The 21,690-nt window shown below is 49.3% G+C and overlaps 1 protein-coding gene across 1 annotated transcript in view; it reads right to left on the reverse strand.

Moving 5' to 3' along the window:
- The window catches only part of LOC143829442 (methanethiol oxidase-like), a 36,356-nt gene that overhangs the window by 2,970 nt on the left and 11,696 nt on the right, over positions 1-21,690 (reverse strand). Inside the window, exons 2-11 of the mRNA XM_077320326.1 lie at positions 20,322-20,375; positions 17,494-17,606; positions 13,188-13,373; positions 12,148-12,268; positions 10,376-10,558; positions 8,945-9,123; positions 5,072-5,150; positions 4,574-4,695; positions 2,011-2,103; positions 567-685 (exon numbers count right to left, since the gene is read on the reverse strand). Coding sequence (XP_077176441.1) covers positions 567-685; positions 2,011-2,103; positions 4,574-4,695; positions 5,072-5,150; positions 8,945-9,123; positions 10,376-10,558; positions 12,148-12,268; positions 13,188-13,373; positions 17,494-17,606; positions 20,322-20,375 — 1,249 coding nt within the window. The remainder of the gene's footprint in view (positions 1-566; positions 686-2,010; positions 2,104-4,573; positions 4,696-5,071; positions 5,151-8,944; positions 9,124-10,375; positions 10,559-12,147; positions 12,269-13,187; positions 13,374-17,493; positions 17,607-20,321; positions 20,376-21,690) is intronic.

Consider the following 21,690-nt stretch of genomic DNA (forward strand, 5'->3'; position numbering starts at 1 on the left):
CTGACCAATGCAGTGAACACCTGGAGGGCTGTGACATCTTACAATTTAGAAAATGATCCCTTCCCTTCCCTTCCTTCCTCATTCCTTGTTCCTTCCCTCCCTCCCTCCTTTCTCTTTCTTTCTTTCCTTTCTTTGTTTCCCTTTCCCACTGCTTATGCCAGGGGTCCACAACCTTGTTGAACCTGCCAGCCCACTTGGAATTCTCCCATTTGGCACGCGAGCCACATCAACAAAATGGCTGTCGCAAAATGGCTGCCAGAGGAGGTGGAGCCAGCAACCAAATGATGGCCACAGCTTAACTTCAGCAACACAGTGCAGATCCTTGTGCTGCGGAGGCAGCTGCTGCCAAGGGAACATTTTTTAAAAACTCTGCATAGCCCATCAAATTCTCCAATGGCTAATCTGGGCAAAATCCCTACCTGGCCCCTCCCACTTCCTAAAAACACTTGGCTGCCACCAAGTACCATGTACCGTGGCACCCAGGGGCACCCTGTCGGGGACCTCTGGTCTATCCAGCTGCCAGACAGTTTTTAGTTTTTTTTTAAATCCAGAAAGAAAAGCCTTACTTGATCATATTGGGGTAGAACTGCTTGTCCCAGGCGCTGTAGAGGGAGGTGGTCACATACAGCCTCTTCCCGTCCAAGCTCAGCTGGATCATCTGTGGCCCACCTTGAACCTTCTTCCCCTGAAGAGTAAGAGAGAGGGTGGTGAGGTCTGGGGCTGGCCGTCTGGAGCTCAGAGCCTGGGATCCCGTACGCGTCTGCGCATCTGCACACAGAGAGCTGCGCACTGGAGGAAAAGGGAAGGCTAAAAGAGGTCAGGGTGTGCGGGATGGCGTTGTATAGCCCAGTTCTGCCAGATCTTGGAAACTAAGTGGGACCGGTCCTTGGAAGGGAGACCACCAAGGAAGGCTCTGCAAAGGAAGGCCATGGCCCACCACCTCTGCCTCTCACTTGCCTTGAAAGCCCTTGTTGAGAGTCTCCCAAGTGTAAGCTAAGCAGGGTCGGCATTCAGGTGGGAGACCACCAAGGAAGGCTCTGCAGGGGAAGGCCATGGCCAACCCTCTCGGCTTCTGCCTTGCTTTCAAAGTTGGCTTGGACTTGTCAGCACTTTACACACACACAAACACAAAAGATTGGGCCTTTCTATTTTAGCAAAATATGCATGGAGACTGTACCATTATTTGGGAGTAAGACCCACTGAGGTCAGAAAACTGTTGGTCCTGGCCCCTCTAGACAGACTCAGTCGGGGAGTTGGGACGGCTAGACCAGAGCCAGCCTGGTGTAATGGTTATGAAGCTTCTAATTAGGTGAGCCAGGTTTGATTCCCCACTCCTCCCCTTGTAGCCAGCTGGGTGACCTCAGGCTAGTCATGGTTCTTTTAGAGCTGTGCTCACAGAGCAGTTCTCTCAGAGCTCTCTCAGTCCCATCTTATCTCACAGGGTGCCTGTTGTGGGAAGAGGAAGGGAAGGCAATTGTCAGCCACCTTCGGGTAGTGAAAAGCAGGGTATAAAAACCAATTCTTCTCCGTCTTCTATGTTTACGAATAGAATCGAGAGCAGACAGATAATTTTTTCAGTGCACAAAATCGATGTGTGGCCAACGAAAACAAGCACTCCTTCACCCGGCACATCAAGGAGCTTATGGAATTCATCACCACGAGACAAGGTGACAGCCACAAACATCTTGGCAGTCTGACCCCATGTGTTTGCTCAGAAGTAAGTCACAGCGGTTTCAGAAGGGTTCCCTCCCGGTAAGCAAATGCTGATCAGCAGCCTCATGGCCCTTACTAAAAAGGATGAGTCAAATTCACAGAAGACAACATTTTGCCAGCAACTATTCGTCACGAAAGCTACAAAGAGCCTCCATGGTCTGGAGTAGCATACCTGATCTACCCAGTGTGGCACAGAGATCAAATAAGCCCAGTTTTGCAGAACAGGCTTGTTGAGACACTGTACCAGGGCTGACCCCTAAAGCAGTGCTGAGACAAACTGCAGCTTTTGGGAGTCACCTGGATCACTAAGGGCTCAGGCTGGCATGTCATCTCCTGGTCCTCCGTCACGGTGACCGGCCCCCCTTTCACAATGCTGCCTCCCACGAAGACCTGCAATGCAAGAAAGCCAGAGTCAGAATCTACCTCCCAAAGCATCCATTTTCTCCAGGGGAACTGTTTGTCACCTGGATTGTTGTTGTTGTTAGTTGCACAGTCATGTCTGACCCATCGTGACCCCATGGACAATGATCCTCCAGGCCTTCCTGTCCTCTACCATTCCCCGGAGTCCATTTAAGCTCCCACCAACTACTTCAGTGACTCCATCCAGCCACCTCATTCTCTGTCGTCCCCTTCTTCTTTTGCCCTCGATCGCTCCCAGCATTAGGCTCTTCTCCGGGGAGTCCTTCCTTCTCATGAGGTGGCCAAAGTATTTGAGTTTCATCTTCAGGATCTGGCCTTCTCAGGAGCAGGCAGGGCTGATCTTCTCTAGGACTGACCGGTTTGTTCGCCTCGCAGTCCAAGGGACTCGCAAGAGTCTTCTCCAGCACCAGAGTTCAGAAGCCTCAATTCTTTGACGCTCGGCCTTCCTTATGGTCCAACTTTCGCAGCCATACATTGCAACTGGGAAGACCATAGCCTTGACTAAACGCACTTTTGTTGGCAGGGTGATGTCACCTGGATATGAGCTGTAATTCCGGGGGATCTAAAGTGGGTGGGTAGGAAGGTTTGTGTCCATACTTGGCTCTTGAGGACCTTTCTTGCATGTCCAGGAAAATGCAGATCACCACTTTCAAGTCAGGAGGCAAATGTCCTCCAGTCCACACTGGTCAGGGACTTGGGCGGTTGGGAGGGGATTAGCATAATTAGGACATGGAATTGGGGTCACTGTGGGTGGGCAGGTAGCTGTGAGTGTCCTGCATAGTGCAGGGGGTTGGACTAGATGACCCTGGAGGTCCCTTCCAACTCTATGATTCAATGCTCACTTGTTACCTGTCCCTTCTTAACTGGAGATGACGGGGATTGAACCTGGGACCTTCTATATACCAATCAGGTGCTCTACCAGCGAGCCACACCAAGTTTCCAATGCAGTGAAGTTTTTCAATAGGAAAAGGTCTTCCTTTGGGAGGTACTATTTATTTATTTACTTACTGACTTACGGTGCTTCTATGCTGTCTCTTCAGGCATAGAAGTACCTTACAGTTAACACAACACAAACATATAGAGACAAGCCACTCCAAGCAAAACTCTGATGTCTCCGATTTATTTATTTATTCAGAACACCTCTTTGCCACCTTTTCAGGAACCTGGTTGAAGAAGCTTACAAAATATAATGCAGAAAATAAAACCTGGTGCAGCAAACCTTCCAGTGTCCTGAGCGGATTTATGAATTGGGAAGGTTTCAAAACACTGGCAGGAAAGGGAGCAGTCTACATCACTGGCCGGGCAAGATTGGCAGATGAATCAGCCAATGAATCAGATTTCCTGTCTGCCATGCAGATTGCAAGACAGGGAAGAAACTGGGCTGGATTTGCATGTGAAGAGCCTCTTGTGGCGCAGAGTGGTAAGGCAGCAGACATGCAGTCTGAAAGCTTTGCCCATGAGGCTGGGAGTTCGATCCCAGCAGTCGGCTCAAGGTTGACTCAGCCTTCCATCCTTCCGAGGTCGGTAAAATGAGTACCCAGCTTGCTGGGGGGTAAATGGTAATGACTGGGGAAGGCCCTGGCAAACCACCGTGTATTGAGTCTGCCATGAAAACGCTGGAGGGCATCACCCCAAGGGTCAGACAGGACTCGGTGCTTGCACAGGGGATACCTTTACCTTTACCCTGCATGTGATGGACCAGCTGCAACATCTTTGTTTGTTTTTAACATGTCTGTCTTCCCCCTTAAGCTTCTCTTAATATTCTGTGCATCTTCACCCCTAAGCATTTCTAATGTTCTGTTTGTCTTCCCCCCTTGAGCTTCTTTTCATATTCATTGTGTCTTCCCCCTATGGTTCTTTAATATTCTGTCTTCATCCTTAAGCTTTTTTAACCTTCTGTCTTCCCAGTTTCTTTTCTTTTTTCTGTTTACTTAACACTTAAGCTTCTAATACTATGCCCCTTTTCACCCTTAAGCTTCTTTTAATATTTTGTCTGTCTTCACCCTTAAACTTCTAATGCGGTGCCCACGGACCCTATCCCTGAAGCCCACCAAGTGGTTTAGAAAGCCAGCGAGACCAGGTAGGAGTTTGGCCCAGCAAGGCTTCTGATTGGCCAATGGAGATTTGATTAAGTAGGCAGTTTTAAGAAATATTGCTTTGGCAGCAGCTGCCACCGCTGCACAGGATCTTCTGTGGGAGCCATTTTGTGTGGGGCTCCGCCTCCCAGGGCAGCCATTTTGGGGCCAACATTCGGTATCAGAATTCCAAACGTGCCCAACAGGCTCAAAAGGTTTGGGGACTGCTGTTCCGGGCTGATCAAATTAATATCTCAACACTGAAGATCAGAAGTGGGAAAGTGTGATAGAAATTCTAGAAACCATTAAAAAATCAGAGAGAACATGGCCGCTCCTAGGAATTCTCTGCTGCCGTCCGCTTTTACCTGGCCCACCAGTTTGGGCTTCTGAGGGTTGCTGATGTCATATTGCCGAATGTCCCCATGGACCCAGTTGCTGAAATACACGAACTTGTCGTCCAGGGAGATCAGGATGTCCGTGATGAGACCTGGTGGATAATATTGCAGAGGGTTATGGAACCGGACACAGAATCCTAGACCGAACCGGCTGTTCGGTTGACTCTTAAAGAGCAACAAGATTTTTCCAAGGTATAAGCAAAAGAATGCTAAATAACGCAGTTTAGATCCACTTCAGTAACCCCGGCTACTAGGACCCACCTCTCCACCACCAATCAGCTGCCTGCTAGGGGAGAATTAACCCCCAAACAAGGAAGGAACACCCAACATTTCAATTACATTCCCATGTGATTGCAATATGACCCAGAAGTGATGTGAGCCCACTGGAGATGTCAGAGCGACGCTGTTGTTTTTGGAGAAAACCTCTATGGTAGAAGCTAGGAGAGCTGTGAATCTCGAACTCAGTACCTGGCATTTCTTCAAGAAGCCACCCTTTCACCTTCTTGTTGGGCACTTGGATCACTTTCTCAGCTGCCCACGTCCCGTTCTGCAGGGAAAGCCACAACAAGGGAGGTTCACGTCAGCCTCATTGCCACTGACATTTTAAAACTGATTCATTAACCAGGGTTCCCCAACAGGGTGCCCATTTCCCCTTCAGGGGAATCACGTCCGTTATCATTTCCGTATTACGGACTGCATCAATAGATGTTCCACATCAAAAAAAAATTAAAATTAAGTTTTCTTTGGATTCTGAGTATACGTTATTAAGCTTCTTTCCTACTAATTTGCCTAAATATGCCAGAGAATTTTTCTTCCACCCAACTGCAGCAGCCAGGCTGGCAGTGGGGCAAATCACATGGCGGAAAAACTAGAGCATGATAGCAAAACTTACAAACTTGACAGGCAGAAGACCTCGGGAAGAATATTATGATCCTCGGAGCTGCCTCTTAGAATTCTTAAATAATTAATCTGCATGTTACATACGATAGACCAGATGAATGTTTCTATTCTCATGACTTTACACTTTAAACAACAGAAATGTGCATTTTCAAGAAGATAAGGGGGGAAATCTGCTGCTACGAACTATCGCTTTCTCTATCTTCATTTTATAAACCCATAAAAATTTTCAAAGGGGAGAAAAAGATGTAAGGGGAGCCTCCTTCAGGCCGTGGTTTAGGAAGCTCCAAGTTGGCTAATTCGGTCAAAGGGTGCCATGAGCAGAATCATAGAATCATAGAGTTGGAAGGGGCCATAAAGGCCATCTAGTCCAACCCCCTGCTCAACGCAGGATCAGCCCTAGCCCAAGAAGACACCAGGTGGTGCCAAAGAGGCACCTTAAAAACTCGGAGAAGCACCTGACTCTGGTTGGGGGGAATTCCTAGCAATTTGGGGGCTGAAGCCTGGGAACAGAAGCAATAGGGGAGGAGATGGGCCCCAAAGAGGTATAACGCCCAAGAGCCCACCCTTCCAAGCAGCCCTTCCTGGCTGGCCTAACTCTGGGAGAATTCCCAGACACATCCAGATGCTGGCGACCTTATGACACCAATCAACTCAGACATATAGATTTTAGATAAGGAGGTTCTTGGATTAAGGCCCATGTTCCTTTATCTTTTTTCATTAGTAGTTTCCCAGTTTTGCATTAAGTAAATCATTTATCTTCAGTATTATGTGGCAGCATAAATCATTAACTTCCTCTCGTCCGTCTGAAGAAATGTTTGCTCGGCTCTCGGGACACGTGGATCAAAGGCACTGCTTACGGCCCAACTGTCCTGCCCCGGATCTCTCTATTGTCCGCGGAGGACAGAGGCGGGTTCAGGTGGGTGGCCATGTTGGTCTGAAGCAATAGAACAAAATTCGAATTCAGGGTTTCTTCCACGTCTCTGGAGAAGTGTGCATGCATGCAAAGGGGATCAGGGGATCCCCTAGAGCTGGTGAGAACAGGACCCTCGCTCCTAAGGAAAGAGCTCCGGAATGCGAGCCGGACAGGGGGAGGGGAGGAGATGGGGAGTTAACTCCGATGAATAGCCATCTTTTAATGTGTTGTGGATTTTAAGGGTTCTCTGTTTTGACTATTTTATTGTAAACCACCGCGAGTCTTCGAGAGCAGCAGAATATAGATAGATATAGATATAGATATAGATATAGATATAGATATAGATATAGATATAGATATAGATATAGATATAGATATAGATATAGATATAGATATAGATATAGATATAGATATAGATATAGATATAGATATAGATATAAATAAAAGCTTATCCCTTGAATAAAACCAGACCCAGATTTTGTTCTGCTGCTTCAAACCAACACAATTTTGCATGTCTCCAGTTTTGCATGTCTCCAGATACCTCCTGGGTGAGAGTATTTATGACCTTTCTCAACCGGCTCTCTCTTTTGCTTTAGTCGGTGGAGTCAAGACATCTCAAAGGTGCTGCTATAGAGCTCAACTTCAAATGTCTAAGGAAAAGCCTCTGAGGAAGATCACATGGCAAAAAGGGGCAGGAAGGAGAAAGCGGCCCTGTTTGAAATGAACCCAGCACTTCAAAGAGAGCCAGTTTGGTGCCGTGGTTAGGAGTGCGGACTTCTAATCTGGCATGCCGGGTTCGATTCTGCAATCCCTCACATGCAGCCAGCTGGGTGACCTTGGGCTCACCACGGCACTGATAAAACTGTTCTGACTGGGCAGTGATATCAGGGCTCTCTCAGCCTCACCCACCCCACAGGGTGTCTGTTGTGGGGAGAGGAAAGGGAAGCCTCTTTGAGCCTCCTTCGGGTAGGGAAAAGCGGCATATAAGAACCAACTCTTCTTCCTCTTCCTCTTCCTCTTCCTCTTCCTCTTCCTAAGACGGCTCATCAATGAATATTGTGTCCAGTTCTGGGTGCCGCACTTCAAGAAGGCGGTAGACAAGTTGGAGCGTGTTCAGAGTAGGGCCGCTAGGATGGCTGAGTGGTTGGAAGCATGCCTTAGGAGAAGAGGTTGAAAGAGTTGGGTAGGTGCAGCTTGAAGAAGAGGAGGGTAAGAGGTAATAGAATAGTTGTGTTGAACTGCATAAAACGTGGACATCTTGAGGAAGGGGCCAACTTGTTTCCTGCAGCTTTAGAGATAAGGACTAGGAGCCATGAGTTCAAATAACAAGAAAGGAGGATCCACTGAAATATTAGAAAGCCTTTTCTGATGGTAAGGGCTGTTCGTGGATGGAGTCTCCTGCCTCGGAGGGTGGCGGAGTCTCCTTCTTTGGAAGTTTTTAGGAGGAGAATGGAAGAGCACCTGTCAGGAGGGTGTGATTTTGGAGTCCTTGAGAAGGTGGGGGAGGGGGCTTGACTGGATGGCCCTTGGTGGTTTCTTCCAGTTCTGTGTGATTCTGATTTATGTTTATTTATATCCCAACCCTCTTGAACCAGTCATCTGGGCTTTACGCTCTGCGGGCACGAATTTCTTGGTCATTCCTGGCCCCAGGGAAGCACGCCTGGCCTCAACTAGGGCCAGGGCCTTTTCGGTCCTGGCTCCTGCCTGGTGGAATGAGCTCCCGGAGGAGCTGCGGGCCCTGCAGGAGCTTCCGCGGGGCCTGCAAAATGGAGCTCTTCCACCAGGTCTATGGTTGAGGCCGGCGCAGCAAGGAAGATCTGTATGGCCCCCCTTCCAGAATAAGGTAAAGGTAAAGGTATCCCCTGTGCAAGCACCAAGTCATGTCTGCCCCTTGGGGTGACGCCCTCCAGCGTTTTCTTGGCAGACTCAATACGGGGTGGTTTGCCAGTGCCTTCCCCAGTCATTACCGTTTACCCCCCAGCAAGCAAGCTGGGGACTCATTTGACCGACCTCGGAAGGATGGAAGGCTGAGTCAACCTTGAGCCGGCTGCTGGGATTGAACTCCCAGCCTCATGGGCAGAGCTTTCAGACGGCTGCCTTACCACTCTGCGCCACAAGAGGCCTTCCAGAATAGAGCAATGTAAATTGTGACTGCTGTTTTCATCCGCCCCCTTCTTCCCACCTCCCTCTATGAGATTTTTATTGGGGGAATGGATAGTGTTTCAAATTGTTTTTTCCATCATATCTCTCTTTTTTGTCTTGCGATTACTGGATCTCTGTGGTTTTATGTCTGGGGTTTTAATGGGGATTTTATTCAGACTATTGTAACCCACCACGAGCCACTTGGGAGTGGCGGGTAATAAATTGAAATCATCATCATCATCATCATCATCATCATCTTGGGGTAGCTCACAAGTGATTCTCACAGGAAAACCGCTTTCCCTGTATCGGTTTACTCGAGATCGGGCCAACAACAAATCACACCTGGTTTGGATGGGCAATGGGAAGATCTCACGGTGTACGGCTACCTGAGTCTTGTAGAAACGATGGACAGCGCTGCTGAGGGCACAGCCCACAAACCCCTGAGAAGCATCCGGATCGTGGAGGAAGCGGATTTCAAGGGGGATGGAATTCTTCCCCACCTCGATCGACTGGATCAGTTCGCGGGTGGTCCAGTCCCACACGTGTATGTTGCTACCGTAGCACCCTAAAAATGAGACAGAAATAGGGGTTTTTTTTTTCAAAAAAAATTAAGAGCTGGAAAGCAGAGCTGAGTTTAAAGATGTCCACAGAGCCAGAATCGCCAATCTCCAGGTGGGGCCTGGAGATCTCCCAGAATTACAACTGATCTCCAGGCTGCAGAGATGAGTTTCCCTGGAGTAAATCGCTGTTTTGGGGGGGAGAACACTATGACAGCATACCCCACTGTGGTCCTCCCCAAGCTCCAACCCCAAAATCTCCAGAAATCTCCCTACCTGGAGTTGGTAGCCCTAGGGAAATTCTATCACTGCGTCTTACGTTATAAAGAAGAATGCTTGTTTAACTTCAAGACAGCAAAGCAGAAATACACCTTGATGCAGACAAGAAAAAAGTGTGGCTCAGTAAATCCCATATTTCTGAAAAATTCGTTTTGACTGCAGTAATATAGTCTTACGTTTCAACCAGAAGTCAATATTAAGATGAGCAAGAAAAGTATATTATCTTCAGTATCTTTAATACTTCAGAGTCACCATCAAATACAACCAAGACTAGTATCCTAGGGGTGAACTAGTTTCGTTGATCTTCCTCAGTTGTATGTTAATTGCAAGGAACTAAGGCAAATTGAGAGCTCAAAGCTGCATGAATTGGTTGACCTGGAGCCTTGTCTGAATTTATCTGGGTCACGTGCAATTAATAGACAACTGAGGAAGACCGACGAAATTAGTTCATCCCTGGGATACTAGTTTTGGTTGCATTTGATGGTGACTCTGAATTAATAAAGACACTGAAGACAAGATACTCTTCTTCTTGCGCAACTTAATATCGACCTCCAGTTGAAACATAAGACTATATTAATGTAGTAGAAATGAATTCTTCGGAAACACAGGATTTACTGAGCCACGTGCCTTTCTTCCTTGCCTGTTTATTCCTTGACCAAGAAGAAAAGAACTATATGGCATTAAACAATATTAAAGAATGCTTTTAAACAATGTCCTTTCTTGAGTTTGCTTAGTTTATTACATCCAAAGGACATCAGCCAGAACTGTTTTCCATTTTCTATTACCTTTTCCTCAGTGGCAAGTCCTCAATACAATTAATAATATGAGTTGGCCACTGGCTCAAAACAGTATGGAGATCCTGGTCCAAAAAGACAAGGTCTTCTTGGTTTGAGTTATCAGAGACCGTCCTGTGCTTATCCTATCATCACTTTATGTTTATTCTTCGAGGCAGAGATGGCAATGGGTACGGACAGGGCTCACCTTTCTCCACATCGGCCGGGTTAAACCCATACGCGAAGGCTTTTGGCACTCCCCATTCTGTGCTTATCAGGACGTTGTGTCTCGGCTGGTACCAAAAGTCGTAGCCTAGTGGGGGGGTACTGGTTCCTCTCTCCCAGTTCCCCTTCACCTCAAAGGTCTCTCCGTCCAACAAGATGAAGCCACCTGAATATAGAAAAACCATTCGCAATTGCTTATCGGATGCCTTTTCTACAACACCTTCAATATCTAGTCCCAAAACAGTGTCCTATGTCACTCCTTCTTGGTTGCAGCGAAAACATGTTTCCCTCACACGGTCATCAGCCTCTCAGTCAGGGGTGGCCACACTATGGCTCTTCAGATTCCGTGGCCTTCAATTCCCATGAGCCCCTGCATGCTGCTGGCAGGGGCTCATGGGAATTGTAGTCCATGGACATCTGGAGAGCCAATCTAGGTGACAGCTGGGAATCTCCTAGGATTGCAACTGATCTCCAACTGAAGAAGTCTGCAAGCACATGAAAGCTGATACCTGAAATTAAACTTTGTTGGTCTTGGACACAAGCCTTGCTCTGCCCGAAGAAGAGTGCATGGACACGAAAGCTTCCTGATACTGCCTCTGCTAGCCTTCTGGCATAATATGAAAACGCTTCTATTCCAGAACCCCCTTGAAAGGAGGCGACGGTTGGGTTTCTCTGAAGGTTTCTGCCTTTTTATTTTAAAAGATTAATCATTTAGCAGGGTTATTTATCTTATGAATGGCTGGAAAATAATGGCAGAATTAACTTTATCAGGGATCCCCAACACGGTGCACCATGATGCTTGTTGACTCTTTTTCTGGCACCGGCTTTGAGCTTTGAGGCTGATCTGGGGCCCAAACCCCATGAGGAAAGACTGAGAGACTTGGGAAGGTTCAGCCTGGAGAAGAAGAGGTGGAGAGGGGACAGGCTGGCTGTCTTGAAGGATCTGTAAGGTTGCCACTTAGAGGAGGGCAGAGAGTGGTTCCTGTTTGCAGCAGAGGAGAAGACCTGCAGTAAGCGGTTTAAACTATGTGTAGAACAATATCAGCTAGATAGCAAGGGAAAAAAATTTTTTTTCCTCCCTCCTCTTCTTGGATCCTCTCTCCCTCTTCAAGAAAACAAAGAAAGAGTCTCCATTTGCCTCCCCCCCCCTCTTCTGAGCCTCCCTAACCACGTGCAGAAGACTTTCCTGTTTCAATGGGGAGGGGGGGGAAGAGGAAGACTCGAGTTCAAAGCGATCTGAATTCAACAGGATTGACAATGGAATAAACAAAGTAAGTGCAGACTCTGCCTAGGAGTCTAGTTCAGCAGTAGAATGGGCTGCCTAAGGAGGTGGGGAGCTCCCCCTCACTGGGGGTCTTCAAGTGGTGCCTGGACAGATCCTTCTCCTGGATGCTAGAGGCTAATCCTGCATTGAGCAGGGGGTGGGACTGGATGGCCTGCATGGCCCCTTCCCACTCTAGGATTCTATGAGTCTAGTTCAGCAGAGGAATGGGCTGCCTAAGGAGGTAGGGAGCTCCCCCTCACGGGCCGTCTTCAAGCGGTGCCTGGACAGATCCTTCTCCTGGATGCTAGAGGCGGATCCTGCATTGAGCAGGGGGTGGGACTAGATGGTCTTCATGACCCCTTCCCACTCTAGGATTCCTGACAGCAACCATATGGTGGATGCACCCTGTGTCAGAAATCCAAACCTCAAAAATATCGGGGACCCATGACTTAGGTTGTCCACCCAACCAGTACCCCTTTCAAAACGGCTACCTTTCCCATTGCCAGCAGGGTCTCCAATGGCGCTGATCATGATTTCACCGGTGCCCAGGCAGTGACTGGTGTGTGGAGTGGCCAGATTGCATTTCCAATACACCTCCACAGGCTCAACCACCTAAGGAAAAATTTAGACAAACGGTTAGGCTCCCCGTAGTATCATGGTGGAGGATCTCCCATGGACCAAAAGCCACCACAACAGACACCCTGTGAGGTGGGTGACGCTGAAAGAGCCCTGATATCACCGCCTGGTCAGAACAGTTTTATCAGTGCCATGGCGAGCCCAAGGTCACCCAGCTGGCTGCATGTGGGGGAGCGGGGAATCGAACCTGGCATGCCAGATTAGAAGTCTACACTCCTAACCACTACACCAAACTGGCTCTAAATTTAGGTGCTAAATTTAAAAGGCACCAGCATGTAGCCCCATGCTACATCCTTTTGGGTTGGAACTGAAAAACAGCCGCTTATCGACTGATGAATTTAAACGTTTTGATAAGAGACCTCTAGATACTGAATCAAAAGCGGTTTTCAGGTCAATGAATGCTGCAAAAATGGCATCCTTTGGCAAAGCATAACCATTTATTAATTAGACACTGCAGGTCTAAACAGAGGTCTATAACGGATCTACCATGTCTGAAGGCAGCTTGTTTGTCTTCCAAAATACGTTCTTGTTCTAATCTGTCGCATAGTTTTAAACACTTAAACTCCTTCCTGGACACCACAATGCCAATACAAATCAGCCTCCTGCTCACCTGGGAAGGAGGTTTCAACGTGGATTGATTTACTTATCCCATCACATATGTGTAATTCATCCAGGAGGTCCTAAGGTTGTCTGGCTGCCAGAGAAGAGACATTCGGCCCCATGTTTTCCTCAGAGGTTGCCCTTCCAAGTGCTAGCTAACGTTGGCTCTGCTTAGCTTCCAAGATCTGATGGGGTTGGGCTTGCCTGGAAACTCCCAACACACCTCTAGACCCATGAACAGTGTAACTTAGTCCTGAAGTTTCTATGGAGGCAAGAAAGCTGATGAAGGCCATACCTTGTGGAGCTTGGGAGCTCTTGGGTCTGTGCCCGTGTCCACCACATAGATCCGTGAGGAGATCAGGCTGGGGAGGATCAGCCGGTTGCGCTTCTTGGTGGCATCTCCGAAACAGCTGCTGCAGGCGTTCCAACCACTATGGTGCAGCTCATCGTTGACGTTGGGCATGGGCAAGCGATGGATGACCTACGACATGAGAAAAGTGAATGGGACCTCCGTGTTCCCAGAGAGTCCACCACGGAGGAAATTGATGTTGCTGCTATTCCTACTTGGATGCTTCCCCATCTGCTGTCCACAGTGGGGAAATGGAATCCTGGACTAGATTTGGTCTGATCATACAGTTGGAAGGGACCTCCGGGGTCATCTAGCCCAACCTGCTGCACAACTCAGGAACAGCTATCTACTCAACCACCCACAGTGATCCCAATTCCATGCCGGAGACCCCAGGTCTCAGGCTGAGGTCTTTCCATCACTTACTGCCTGGTCCCTTGAACTGGAGATGCCAGGGATTGAACCTGGGACCTTCCACATGCCAAACAGAGGCTCTACCACTGAGTCATACCTCCTCCTTATTCTAAGTCCATCATGCTCAGTATTGTGTACTCTGACTGGCAGCTGCTCTCCAGGGTCTCAGGTGGAGGTCTTTCCTAACATCTCTTGCCTGTTCCTTTTAACTGGAGATGCTGAGAATTGAACCTGGGGTTTTCAGAATGCCAAGAAGAGGCTCTACCACTAATATAATAACCTTGTATGCAGTTAGAATTCCCATCACAGAATTCTGTTAAATTGCATATGTTTTGTTCCCTGGAAATTATTGTTATAATAATAATAATAATAATAATAAATACAGCTCAAGACAAGGGGCAGAGAAAACGTAGCTTGGTTAGTGGGTGGGTGGAAGAGAAGGAAGACCAAGCCCTATGAGGAAAGGATGAGGGATCTGGGAATGTTCAGCCTGGAGAAAAGGAGGTTGAGAGGGGACAGGACGCCTGCCTTTAAGTATTTCAAAGGTTGTCCCTTGGAGGAGGGCAGGGAATGGCTCCTGTGGGCAGCTGAGGATCGGGCCCACAGTAACGGCTTTAAACTACAGGTAGAACAGTGCCAGTTAAGTATCAGGGGCAAACCTTTTCACAGTCAGAGTAGTTCAGAAGTGGAATCAGCTGCCAAAGGAACCGGTGAGCAGGGATACCCCTGAAACTGATCTGGAAGCTTAGACTGGTCCAGAATACAGGGACCTGGCAGAAGGCAAACATTTGAGCAATACTCTACTGCAGTGGTCCCCAACCTTTATGAGGCTGGGGACCGGCAGGGCATCGGGCCGCGCCTGCGTGGACCGCGCCCTTGTGGGCCACGCCCACGCATCGGGCCACGCCCGTGCGGGCCATGCCCACGCATCGGCCAACGCCCACGGGCCGCGCCCGTGCAATGGACTGCGCCCGCGGGCCGCGCCCACGCACCGAGCCACACCCGCGGGCCGCGCCCACGCACCGGGCCGCACCGCAGGCCACGCCTGTGCGTCAGGCCATGCCCACAGGCCGCACCCGTGCATAGGGCTGCGCCCCACGGGCCGCGCCCGCGGATCAGGGCGTGCGGGTGCGGCCCGCACGGGTGCGGCCGCGGCCCTGATTTCCTCTCCCCGCTCTCCCGCAGTAAGATGCTTCCCGGGCCGCAAGCTTGCGGCCTGGGAAGTTTTTTACTGCAGGGGGGGCGGGGAGAGGGAGCCGCGGTCCGGCGCCATGGCCTTTACGGCCCGTCACCGGGCCGCGGCCCGCAGGTTGGGGACCACTGCTCTACTGGCTCCAGACTGAGGACCGAATCAGATTCAAGGTTTTGCCTCTCCTCTTTAAAGCCCTGAATGTTCTGGAAGCTTCGTACCTGCGGGGCTGCCTCCTCTACTATGCCCCTCCAAGAAGTTTAAGTCGGAGCACACAGAATTTGCTCCCCAGTCCCAGAGATATCAAATGTGTCAACCAGAGCCAGGTGGAAAGCCCTTACAAGCAAGATCGGGACAGCTAAACAAAGCACAGGGCAAGAAGACACATGCATTGGCTTCATGTGAACGCTGCGCCTCTTAGAGATGGCCACTGTATTCAGAACATGTTGTCTGACGAACATAGATACGAATTTATCCAACTAACCAAAGAGCGGAGAATCGCAGCGTTGATCCAGTGCTTCTTGGCAAATAAACTAACCACATGATAGCCCAGGGGCCGAGCTGAGAATGTAGGAGGCCTGGAGGCTCTCCAAGAACTTGAGTTCATTCAATTTGAGTGGCATTTTCCATCCAAAGCCTTTTGTACCTATTGCACAAAAGCAGGTTTAACCAGAGTTGCTTTTTGAACCCTGCTTTTCTGGGCCAAAAAGAGTCTCAAAGCGGCTTACAATCACCTTCCCGTCCTCTTCTCACAACAGACACTCTGTGAGGGAGGTGGGGCTGAGAGAGCTCTCACAGACCTCCGCAAGGACAGCTGTGACAGAACTGTGACTAGCTCAAGGTCGCCCAGCCGGCTGCAGGTAGAGGAGAAACGGGAATCAAACTCGGCTCGCCAGATCAGAGGCCGCTGGCTCTCAAGATAGCTTGCAGAACCCGATCGACAGGCCCCAAAGTATGTGGGGCTGAGTTTATAAGCAAACCAGCCATTCAGCAATCCGAGCCACACGTCAGTTTTGCAGGGAATGTGTCCGGGGTGGGAGCCGTCTCGCAGCTATGCATTCTTGGCCTTAAAATAGGAAGTGGCACCAGATTACAGGAAAAGCAGCCTGATAGATGGATCCACTCCCTGGAACCTTTAAAAATGCTCAAAAGGGGAATGTATCCTTTTTTTTTTTAAGGGAGAGTCCAAATTGAGGAGTCTCTCCCTGCCAGAAATAAACACACATACAGATATGAACGCAGTTCAGGCCTCGCCCCAGCCAGCACTCCGACGTCAAAAAAGAAGACTCATAAACAGGGAAATTATCTCTGCCTGCCGATATTAGAACAGAATCACAGAGCTGGAAAAGGCCATCTAGTCCAGCTGCCAGCTCAGTGGAGCCTAATGCATCGAAGGTAAGGATCTGCTTGAAGGCTGGCCGTGAGGGGGAGCTCACCACCTCCTGAGGCAGCCCATTCCACTCACCACCTCCCGAGGCAGCCCATTCCACTCACCACCTCCCGAGGCAGCCCATTCCACTCACCACCTCCCGAGGCAGCCCATTCCACTCACCACCTCCCGAGGCAGCCCATTCCACTCACCACCTCCCGAGGCAGCCCATTCCACTCACCACCTCCCGAGGCAGCCCATTCCACTCACCACCTCCCGAGGCAGCCCATTCCACTCACCACCTCCCGAGGCAGCCCATTCCACTCACCACCTCCCGAGGCAGCCCATTCCACTCACCACCTCCCGAGGCAGCCCATTCCACTCACCACCTCCTGAGGCAGCCCATTCCACTCACCACCTCCTGAGGCAGCCCATTCCACTCACCACCTCCTGAGGCAGCCCATTCCACTCACCACCTCCTGAGGCAGCCCATTCCACTCACCACCTCCTGAGGCAGCCCATTCCACTGCTGAGCTACTCTGCAAAAAAATAATGTTCCCTGATATCCAGCCAATGTCTTTCTACTCATAGTTTACACCCATTGCTGCAGGCCCTCTCACCTGCTCCCAAGAGGAACCACTCCGCGCCCTCCTCCAAGGGACAACCTTTCAGACCGATTCAAGTGGGGCGCCATGTTGGTCTGAAGCAGCCTTTCCTCACAGGGCTTGGTCCCTGTCCCCGGATCCTCCTCGTGGCTCTCCCCTCCCCCCTCTGGCTTTTGTCCCCGTCCATTGTGAAGTGAGGCCTCCAGACCTGCACACAGGACTCCAGGTGGGGTCTGATCAGTCTGGTATCTTTGCCTGAGACTCTGCAGCAGCCTTTTCCAACAGGACTGCTCTGTGAGAACAGCACTATCAGGGCTGTGACTGGGCCCAGGCCACCCAGTGGGCTGCATGTGGAGGAGGAGTGGGGAATCAAACCAGGCTTCCCGCTCCTAACCACGACTCCATGCTGGCTCTGATGTCCTTCCTGCCCTGTTCCAAACGTAGGTATCAAAGAAGGTTGATCCTTCACCTGGGCTCATATGCTGGTTCATCCCCAGTCTCACTAAATGAAAAACAGACACACACACCCCTTAGGGACCAGAAATAGTTTGGAGAACAGGCAGCCAATAGGTACTAAGGAGAGAAACAGCTACTTGTGAGGTTCTCTCGGCCGTAGTTGGACCGCAGAGGGAAGCTCCCGAACTCAGAACCTGAGTCCAAAGGTGAAACAGAACGTACCTGGCAGTAGGTTCGAGACTTGGGGTCCACGTCAACCGTGGCCAAGTAGTCCGGCTTCTGGATTCCAGTGGTCCTGTAGATGCAGGGCAGGTAGACAATCTCTTCTCTGGGACCTTTTGGAAAGCAAAGATCTTATATGAGCAATCAAGAAAGACAAAACAACCAGTTTTTCATGGAATGTGAGGATGGCCAGCTGCCAAACCTGGGGTCTCAAATCTGGTGCTTTTCTGGAGCCCACCAAGAGATTTTAGAAACCAGGCAGGGCCAGGTGAACCTCTGCCAAGCAAGGCTTCTGGTTGGCCACTGGAGATTAGATCGGCTGTGCCCATCTGTTTAAAAACATTGCTTTGGAAGCAGTTCCCTCACACCATAAGGATCTTCACCATTTGACTCAAGGCAAGCTGTGGCAGCCATTTTGTGCCTGGCTCTGCCTCCTGAGGCAGCCATTTTGTGCCTGGCTCTGCCTCCTGAGGCAGCCATTTTGTGCCTGGCTCTGCCTCCTGAGGCAGCCATTTTGTGGGCCAGAACTCCAAAGGTGGCCACAGGTTCAAAATGTTTGAGGACCTTTGTTCTGGGATCCAGACCAATGGATTGTCATCCTGTGTCTCTCAGTGCTACACAAACAGTGCAGGAGACACAGTGGAAAATTACCCACACACTTGAGAAAAACTGTGTCTGAAACACATCAATTGTACGATGCCATAAACAACCCTGCTTGCTGTTTGTTGCACTGGACTTTTACAAGCCTTTTGTTACTGTTAAAACATTGAATTCATTATTTTTTTTTTTTTGCTCAGACCACAATTGATGAAAGCTGTATGGCAGAAACGTTTTGTGTGCCGCTACAAGCAAATAAAAATTAAGAAAAAAACAGCAAGCAATCTTAAAACTGTCCTGTTTCAGAAGCAGTTTTTACTCTACTGTTTCTCTCACTGGCCAGTCAGATGCCTTCAAAGGACCACAGGCGAGGACAGGCCTGCAGTCAGCTGGGTGACCTTGGGCCAGTCACAGTTCTCTCTGAGTTGTTCTCACAGAGCAGTTCTCTCAGAGCTCTCTCAGCCACCCCACCACCACCACCTCATCTGTTCTGAGGAGAGGAAGGGCAAGGCATTTGTAAGCTGCTTTGAGACTCCATCGAGGAGGGAAAAGCTGGATATAAAACCCACCAGCTCTTCTCTTCTTCCCTCTGTCCACATTGTCTGAAGTTATAATATATAATAATTTTTTTCTTTGTATCCTGCCCTTTCCTTCATAGCTCAGGGCCGGAAGGGATGAGGTTGTGGGTGATATGAAAAACTTCCACCTGCGACCTCAAAAAGCCACAGGCATTCGTGAATTGATGGTCAGGGTCAGCAGACGGTAGCTTCATGCATGAAAACCCTCAAGCCCTGGCCTCTGCTAAGCCCCCAACGTGCCGGTTTAGCAACAGAATTTTCTTAGCTGAAAGCATTTCTTTATTGGCGCTGGCTTCCGTCCAGAGGACTGAATTACAGCAGCCGCTCCCTGACAAGAAGCCGCATCTGTTTCTTCTCACTGCAAGCCTGTTCAGGCGCCCAAGGAGAAAGCCTGCCCTATGAAAACCCGTGGTGGGACTAGCAGTGGACACACAGAGGAGGAGAAGGACGGAGTTTAGCTGGATGCGACACTCAGTCCCGGCCCCCAAATGCCTCTGAGGTTCAGTCCCATTCAAGGCAAGGCCTTCTGGTCAAAACAAGCGCGGAAACAAGGTTCAAGGTTTTGGTATTGGCCATGAAGGCCAATACCAAAACCTCGAACCTTGTTTCCGCATTCACGGTCTGGCCCAACATGTTTGAGGGACCGTCTACATCCTTATGCCCCCTGCAGAGCCATTTGTTCTGTGGGTTCTAACAAGGCGGTGATCCTCAGCCCACATGAAGTTCACCTGGCCTCAACCAGGACCACGGCCTTTTCGGTCCTGGCCCCAACCTGGTGGAATGAGCTCCTGGAAGACCTAAGGGCCCTGTTGGAGCTGTCAGCTTTCCGCAGGGCCTGTAAGATGGAGCTCTTCCGCCAGGCATGTGGTTGAGGCCAAGGAGGGTTCCCGTTATTCAATCTGGGATTCCCCCATGCCCATCTGTTCCCACTCTCATCAGTAGGATACCAGGGTTGTTGGCCCTGGCTGGTCAAGGGGATAAACTGAGTCAGCAGTTTTCCGCCATCTTTAGTTTTAGTCATTTTTAGCAACGTAATTTGGGTACTTATGGGGCTTATTGTATTTTTATTCTTTTATTGAGCCCATGAGCCCAATTGGGCACGGCGGTATATAAACCCAAATAATAAATAAATAAGAAGGAGCTCTTCCACCAGGCATTCAGTTGAATCCGGGGCAAGGAATATCCTTGGGTCTCACCTCCAGACATCTTTTGCCATCCTTACATCTACCTGGAGGCATGGAGTCACTGGCAGTCTTCAAGCAAAGGTTGGATGCACACTTTTCTTGGATTCTATAGGATGCTTAGGGCTGATGCATAGGATGCTTAGGGCGTAGAGCAGGGGGTTGGACTAGATGGCCTGTATGGCCCCTTCCAACTCTATGATTCAATGAGTCTATGATTCTAAGTAGAAGAGGGTTTGTTGGGTGTGGAATTTATGGGGGGGGTAGTTGTTATTTATTGTAATTTATTGTATTTTATAATTTTATTGTCTGTAATCGCTACAAGCCACCTAGTCCGAGAGCGGCAGTAAACAAATCAAATAATAAAATAAATAATAAATAATTCACAGAGGCTGCAGCTCCTCAGAAGCTGGGCATGAGGCAAACATAATTTTAAAATTCAGAGGCCGTGAACCAAAGGAGATCCCTTTACCTTTCATCGCATCCAGGGGAGTTTTGTACCCGGGACCGCATCCTCCGCATTTCGCTGCAAAGGAAAATGATGGAGAGAGGTTAAAGATTTGCAGAGGATCCTGTTTAGACCTGGCTTGGTTATTGATAGCACTCCTTAAACTTCATGGAATATAACCCACCTAATTCTGTTAAAAGCAGGGAGAGCAGGATGGCCATTTAGGAAGCTCTGGGCTGATCCTGCGTAGAGCAGGGGGTTGGACTAGATGGCCTGTGTCCTTGTCTCCCGTCACTCCCAGAGGGGACTATCTCGTTGCAGAGAAACAAGCTCAGGGTTCCCATTGATTTGTCACTGTTATGAGTTAAAATTTCCATGAAAATAAAACGTTCCTTATGTTCATTGTTGTGGCGTGTCTGTCTCTTATTTTGAAGGGATGTTTAAACATTACCATAGTGGTCAGAGAGCGTTAAGGTAGTGGTTGAGAGTGGAGGAGTAAACTACCCCCCCCACCAGGTCTCAGTAAAATTGTCAAGCCTTGAGTGGTCCCCAGTGATAAAAAGGTTGGGGACCACTGCTTTAAAACGTTTCAAAATGGGCACGAAGGCAGCCTGCCAAGTACATAGGCAAATTTTCTGTGGAAATTTCAAAATCACAGCCCTGTTTTTGACTGAAACAGAATAAATGTAATATTTGAGGGGGGGGGAAGGAGAAATATTGCAGGTTGCGAAATCCAACTGGTTTTGCTACAGAAGTTGCTCAAGTGGAGAAATATATTATTTTATTGACTATTGGATTAGTCACTTCGTCTTTAAAGGTTACAAACATCTTGCTCAACCAGCCAAGGAGAGGGACAATCATAGTTAAACAGAAGTCCTGCAGGTCTAAGGAACCGTTTGCATGCTGGAAAGGTACATGATTCGTCCCTGCCACTGCTGGAAACCTGGAATCGCTCTCTAATCTGGAGAGCCAGGTTTGATTCCCCACTCCTCCTCCTCCCCCCCATGCTCCTAGCTGGGTGACCCTGGGCCATTCACAGTTCTCTCTGAGCTGTTCTCAAAGAACAGTTCTCTCAGAGCTGCCTCAGCACTACCTACCGCACAGGACGTCTCTTGTGGGGAGAGGAAGGAAAGGGTGTTTGTAAGCTGCTTTGGAACTCCTTTGGGTAGTCAAAAGCAGGGTATAAAAACCAACTCTTCTTAGAATCATGGAAGGTGCCATAGATGCCATCTAGTCAATGTGGGATCAGCCTCAAGCATGCAGGTGAGGTCTCTGTCCAGCTGCTGCTTGAAGACCACCAGTGAGGGGGAGCTCCCCACCTCCTCAAGGCAGCCTATGACTCTAAATATTTCCCCCCTGAAACCTAGCTTGTACCATTCTCCACGTACTTAAA

Source organism: Paroedura picta, chromosome 1, assembly GCF_049243985.1.
Source record: "Paroedura picta isolate Pp20150507F chromosome 1, Ppicta_v3.0, whole genome shotgun sequence".
Classification (NCBI taxonomy): Eukaryota; Metazoa; Chordata; class Lepidosauria; order Squamata; family Gekkonidae; genus Paroedura; species Paroedura picta.